This window comes from Morone saxatilis, unplaced genomic scaffold, assembly GCF_004916995.1.
Source record: "Morone saxatilis isolate NCDOM2014 unplaced genomic scaffold, NCSU_SB_2.0 Contig9, whole genome shotgun sequence".
Lineage (NCBI taxonomy): Eukaryota > Metazoa > Chordata > Actinopteri > Moronidae > Morone > Morone saxatilis.
In genome coordinates, this window is record NW_023340268.1 from 11,042,971 (window position 1) to 11,049,882 (window position 6,912).

The 6,912-nt window shown below is 41.4% G+C and overlaps 1 protein-coding gene across 1 annotated transcript; it reads left to right on the plus strand.

Moving 5' to 3' along the window:
• Nucleotides 1-2,923: 2,923 nt before the first annotated feature.
• Nucleotides 2,924-5,045, plus strand: LOC118343183 (phosphoprotein associated with glycosphingolipid-enriched microdomains 1-like). Its single transcript, XM_035681938.1, has 4 exons — nucleotides 2,924-2,928; nucleotides 3,487-3,611; nucleotides 4,104-4,273; nucleotides 4,563-5,045. Exons 1-4 carry the CDS (start codon nucleotides 2,924-2,926, stop codon nucleotides 5,028-5,030), a joined length of 768 nt encoding a protein of 255 aa, XP_035537831.1. The 3' UTR covers nucleotides 5,031-5,045.
• Nucleotides 5,046-6,912: the final 1,867 nt, after the last annotated feature.

The window sequence follows — 6,912 nt, forward strand, 5'->3', positions numbered from 1 at the left end:
ATAGTTCAACATTTTGAGAAATATACTCCTAGTTAGCTTAGCTTAGCATGAAGACTGGAGCAGAATGGAAACAGCTAGCCTGGCTCCGTCCAGAGGTATACAAAATCCTCATACCAGCACCCTTAAAGCTTGTCAGTTAACATGTTAGTTCTCGTTTGTTTCATCGATGCAAAAAAAAGCTTGTGGTTTTGTCAGGGTTTATGGGGTGGTCTATTTGTTGGACAAGTGCAGTCGCTTCCTTCCTCTTTTCAATGAAATAACCCAAAAATCCAACCATTTCTTTGAAATTAAAGGCAGGTTTTGATAGCACATCATCAGAGCTTGAAGAAACTGAATACATTTCTAAAATTGTGTTAAGTTTCAAGTTTCACTTACTTTATTTTTGTGTGTGGGAGTGTGTTATATTAGATGCGGAGGGGAACAGCTGTGTGTTTTGAGTCAGCTTGCCACAGTGTGTCAGGCAGATTAGTAATTACGTGTGTGAGAACATTCACATTTACATATAGACACATACACATACACAGACACACACACACACACACACACACACACACTCTCTCTTGCACAGTCTCTCACATATGCAAACAATAGTCTGTAACCAGGTCAGGGTTCAGTAACATCTTGGGATTCTGGGAAAGTAGAGAAAGTCAAATGATTAAATCTAAACGTTGGAAACATCTTAAACAGAAGCACCCACACTGTGATACAGAAGGAAGTATGTGCACACAGCAAGACACACACACTCATTAGTCCCTGCATGTGTGAGTGACATGTCTGTAATCAGGCAGTGTAACCACTTGTAAATGAAGCTGTGGATAGAGCTTCCACATTGGCTGCATGCCTGAGTAGCACACACACACACACACACAAACAAACACACACACACACACACATCCTCTGACATTTGTCTTCTAACCCTCTTCCATTACACTGACACAGAAACATACACCAAACAAAACCTCCCTACACACAGCTGATTGACAGCCTCCAGTTGTTGGCAAGATTGCTTCTAAATTGCCGGCAGCCGCTGATAGGAAGTGGCTACTACTCCTACTAAGAGAGCACATGTGGGAAATTCAAGTCATTCCTGTTCACATGTCAAGTTATTATACGATTAAGTTTATGTGTTCAGTTTATTTAGAGAATGGACAGTGCAAATTGAGAAATAAGAATCTGCCAAAAATAAGACCAAAGGATATTTTTGATCTGTAGTGCCTGGCCAAGGTGTTAAATAGGATTCCAACACAGAATGGGCAGTTTAAAGATTGGAAAAGGACAAACACATTTAAAAACATTTATACTTAGAGCAACTTTAGCCGAATTGTAAATATAGTATTTTAAAATACATCAAAGCAAAAACTAAACAGGGCATGCAATTTAAAGTATTGTACTGTATATTTATTTTTCTTAAGTCACGAAATAAGACTATTGACATTTGCACTTTCTAGGTATGTACTACTCATAATGTCACTATGTGCTCTGCTCCTGAACATCGTGTCACGGGCGTAGATAATAATTACCAACTCCCATAATACTGATGCTTCAGTAACCAAGCAACATTTAAGTGTGACAAATGCCCGGCTTTCAAAGACTAAGTGACATCCACTTACTCTCTTATCCTGTCACTCCCTCTGGGGCTTTGTGTGTCAGCCTTCATGCTCCCATGTGCACATACACATTCCTTAGAGCCTTTTAGCATTTGATGGATATCTTCACTGCAACCCTGCAATTGCAAGGTGGTCAAATAGTGTTCAGAGGGGGCCCATTGAAATGACGGACCATGTCACAGCCTGGTTAAATGGGGGTCTTTGTCGTTGCGGATGAGTAGATTAGCTCTCCTCGCTCACTTGCAGTCATTCTGACTGTCTTCGGCTGCGACCATGGCTGGACATGGAGGCACTCTCTCCTTCGCCTCCCACGTTTCCCGTTTTAAATCCGTTGTTTAAATGTGTCTTTAATTCCATCTGATGGTTTATGGGTAGATTTGAACACACTTGACAGTACTAAAGGGAGACAAAGAAAGCTATAGATAACTTTGGAACACTAGCCTATTTTCAAAAGTTATCTTTATAATTGTTCTACCATGAGGATCAGGATGTGGATGTGGAATAAAATGAGGGAAGACTGAACTTAGATGAGGCTGAGAGACTAAGACTTTATCTTGCAGCTACTTCTCACTGGTCAAGAAAATAAAACAACAAAAGAACAACATAAGAGATATTTGGGGCATAAAATAGTTAAAAGATTACATCATAGACACCAATAGTTATGAGAGTATTTGACCACTAGGTGGGGTTGTGGAGCTTCTGATATGCAACCTTCTTCACACAGAAGGAAAACAACAAACCTAAACAAAGAGAATCTTGACTTGCACCAGTTGATATACGTTCATAGTGTTTTCGAAGCTCTTAATAGTGAGTGACGGAGTGATACCTTTGCCTGCACAAACAAGACAGTTCATGTTTGAAGTACATTTTGATAAATCGTGCCTCAATGCGGCAGGTGCTCAGCACATGCAGTGTTTATTAATGTCGTTTCTGTTATTTTAAGTGTTTGCTCACTTCTAGAGCCGATTTGGCTGCTGATTTTGCCACGTGATGTTGCAAATATAGAAACAGCCTTCAACTGGAAGACATGGTGTAAAGACTCAAAAATCTGCTTTGCTTATGTGTCCTTGAGCAAGACTGAACCTTTGCCAGCTGCAGGGTTGTTCTGTAGCTTGGACTTTACTGTAGAGGGCGGGAAGGTAACATAGGGAAGCAAATTTCTCTGTGGGTATCCATACTGTATTATCTTCGAGGGGTTTCATATGTATTCATGTGACAGCGCTAATGCTCATTTTACCCCCCTCAGTCATACTGTGCTATTATTCTTGACTTGGTTTCAGTGTCTGTTGTTAATGAACCACAGTGACATTAAAAACATGAAGTGAGATGTGACCATGCAAGGTTTTTAGGCAGAGGAAGGATGTGAAATCAGCCCCACTTGTCAAAAACCACAATCAACTGAGATAACAAACAGCAGTAGATCTTCATAACACGTAAAACATTTTACGGTTTTTATTTTTTTGAATTGTGAGCTATCTCTAAATGTCTTTTGTTGGTGGGTAAAAATGCACTACATTTAATATGCATGCGTACCATACTGATAATGACCTTGAAGTAATCAGTAATGTGATTGGAAAAGCAGAGACAAAGAACAAGGAAGCGTGGAAATTGTAATCAGTGCTGCAAATATGAGGGAAATCCCCCAAATCCTGAAAAATAACATTACAGTCTGCTGACAGTGGCTTCTGGATTGCACCGAGGTGTGAAAGTCATCTACCCTGTGCAAGCTGACAAGGGCAGATTGATTTCTGTTCTCTTTAGGGATGTCAATGTTTTTGGGGGTGACGTGTAATTGTAATAAAGAACTAAGAATGGATGTTTTGAATGCCTCAGTTTTGTTAGCACCGAGTTGAGCTGCCAACGTCTGAGCTTCGCCCAGGACAAACATCTTGTCGTTTGTTGTGCAGGTGTCGGAGAGGGAGACGATCAGCCAGTCAGCAGACAGTCCAGCGACTGATGTGGCCGTCAGCAGCTCTCATAATGGTCCTCTAACCAGCGGTACAAGTAAGACAAGATAGTTAGCTTCAGCATGTCATGTCTTCTTTGTCTGTGGAGTATTATGTATGGTTTTTATATATACACACACACACACACACACACACACACACACACACATATACATATCAGTATCAGTATGTCTATATATATTAGAGTCAGTGCTGGCAAAGTACAGCATGTTTCTGCTGTCTTCTACTTTTATAATTCAGCAATAATAATAACATTTGCTCGGCAGCTGTTGTTATGCAACGTGTTTGTTGTCAGTTCATGTGAAACCTCTGCTGTTTTTTTACAGCCATATAATATTCTTTCTTTTTCTTTTTTTACTTAATATCAGAGACAAAAAAACTATAAATAGTTATGGATTTATTCTGTAGGGATATCTGACTCATTACAAAACTACTCTGAAATAAATAATAATACCATCTTTCTCTCATAAAAACCAAATGATAATCTTTTTACCTGCCCTGACTCTCTTTTTTTTCTCTGCTCCACCAGTCCTCACAGACACACAGGACACTAGTCCACAGCCGTCAGAGGACATGCTCTCCAGCCAATCAGAGCTCAGGTCCTCCAAGTGTCCTCAGGACCGTGAGCTTCCCAGCATTCCTCCCAACAACGCCCTTATTGGGGACGGACCCCCAGCCTCAGGGGACAGCACCTATGAGGTCAGTGTTCACCACACAGCAAGTCACCACACAGCAGCTGAATTGTGTCTTTACTTGCACTGAGCTTGAACCTTTCATGGATATTAAAACTTTGGTTGGTTGGATTTGTGATTAATTGTTTCATTGATAGAGCTCAGGGTCAAAATATAGAGAGAAATAATCTTTTTCCACAAGCATTTGATGAATAAATAATAATAATAAAATTTACAATGAGAACACAGGAGCATTAAATGCAATTAGCTCATTGTCAAGCATATTAAAGGACCCAATGTATGTATCTGATATCCAGGTGGTGAAAGAGATTGCTGTGGCGTCACGTGACGTCAGCGTCGAAGACTCCCTGTACGAGACGGTTAAGGAACTCAAAGACCCCCCAGCGCAGCTAGGCCTCCCCAACGGTACCGTCCAGCTGAGCTCCGATGAACCTCACCATCATCCCTCTGCCCATCTCAACGGCCACCTTAGCCCCTCCACACCTGAGCGGGGGCCCCTGTGCACAGGGGTGGAGTACGCCTCCATTGACCTGAATAAGAAGAGCCGTCACAGTGCGGACATGGAGGCCAAAAGGCGCTCTGATAATGCCAGCGCTCCCTCCCACAGGCCTCTGGAGGAGCCAGAGGACTTACCTCCGCCGGTACCAGAGAAGGTTCTGGATGAAAATGACAACCAGCCTGTGGTGATGAATGGGCTGGCAGGGGCTGGGCTGCACAATGGGGAGGTAAGAATAGTGTGTGTGTGTGTGTGTGTGTGTGTATAGTCAAGTCAAGTCAGCTTTATTGTCAAATATGCTATACATGTACAACATACAGCACAGATAAAATTTCAGTCCTCTCGGACCCACGGTGCAAACCGGCAAGAAAAATACATTTTCTATAAATAGAAGACATAAAATAAACAATCAACAATTTAACAAGACATAAAATAAACAATCAACAAGACATAAAATAAACAATCAACATGTTTATGTATATATGTATATATGTTCTTACATCTTACGCACAGGACTTACAATATGTAAGAAAAGTTACATATTGTTGCTTTTAGAGGTTGATTTTGAAGATAGAAGCATTTCTTTCCTTTTTAATTTAAGAGCATTAATGCATAAAAGACAAAATAAACCTACACAAAAAGTTACTAACTTGTTAAAGAATATTGTGGCCATGTGACAAACTCATTTCTGGCATAACATACTATGGTCACAATAGGTTTCCTCTCTCTCATTCTCATCCCCATCATAATAGCACCGTTTATTCCTATATAAACTTGAGGTGTTTGATCTGCTCTGCAACACGGTGTGTATAAGTCAGCGTACAGCTGGCCTTACCATGAGTACACGGAGAACAAAGAAAAGGGGAGTTGTGTCACCACTACAATTATCATCTGCTAAGCTGCCTGCTCAGGGCTGCTTTAGGGAGAGTGACAGACCAAGGCAGAGAGAAAGGGGCAATGGTGTAGCAGTGAATATGGGGGCTGAAATAGCAGAAGAGAGTAATAGATGAAACAGAGATAGTGACAGAGAGATGATGGGAGATTGACTCAAAAAGAGCTGAGAGAACTGGGAGGCATAAAGGGTGAAAGAGAAGGAGAGTCAAGAGTGAGAGACAGAGAGAAAAAAAGAAACCCAGCGGCATACAAATGAAGCCATCTGTAGTAGAGAGAAGGGGAGAGAGAAGATATGATGATAAAGAAGATGAGAAGGAAGAGGGCTGAGAGATGGAGATGTGAAGGAGAAAAGAGGGAAGAAGAGTAAAAGGAAAGGCGTGGAGAGAGAAAAAGAAGAGAAGGAAAGCGGTTCAGTGCAGATCTGCTGCTGCTGCTCTCAGCGTGCTGCCGTCCACATGCGGAGATCCATCAGAAAAACACACATGCACCAACAAACCAACAAACACATGCGCTAACACACTCTCAGAGCTCAGAAAGAATTGCATCAGACTGTTGACAAGCACACAAACATCACATTGTCAGTCTGCCACGAAACTGCATGAGGTGGCAACTGCTCTACTCTACACACTCTTCCTCGCTTAAGTCGTGTTCATATTTCTTTACTTCTGCATTACTTAACTGCCACTTGTTTTAAAAGATAACCGATATTGGTTGATTTGGTTGAGATTTGAGGTACAGATATCTGTAGTGTACTCCGTCCTTACAATTGCTTTCCCCTTCAGCTCTGGCCAACCAGTAATTGCTGGTTGAAGTATATTGCTTCACTACCGGTGTGCAGCGAATGTCGCCACAGACACCAGATTTAAAACCTCTGATATACTGAAAAACACAGAGAGATTGACCTGCTGGTGACAGGGTTAATTGCTACTTGTTTGGAGAGGACCTGAATGTCAAGCAGTCATTTGCTGAGATTTGTGAAGGTGGTAACATCACTAAAAAAGTCAGACAGGGCCATGGACATGAGCAGCCAGATGATCATACAGAACAAAATCTTAAGTTAGCCAAACTTCTTTTAGAAGAGCTGTCCATTATAAGTATTCATCGCAGTCTTCCTGGTCCAACTTTGACCTAATAAACCAGAATTATCCTTTATAATACTCTGTTTTCCTTGGTTCTCCTTTCCTCTCTACCTCTTTATTTCTCTTCTCCTGTTTTAGTCACATCTCTCTGTTCCTTTGTCTCTGCTGTTGTAGCCA

Coding starts and splice junctions, on each gene's coding strand:
- LOC118343183 (XM_035681938.1), top strand. Junction 3,612..4,103: donor TCCTCTAACCAGCGGTACAA/GTAAGACAAGAT, acceptor CTGCTCCACCAG/TCCTCACAGACACACAGGAC. Junction 4,274..4,562: donor CAGGGGACAGCACCTATGAG/GTCAGTGTTCAC, acceptor TCTGATATCCAG/GTGGTGAAAGAGATTGCTGT.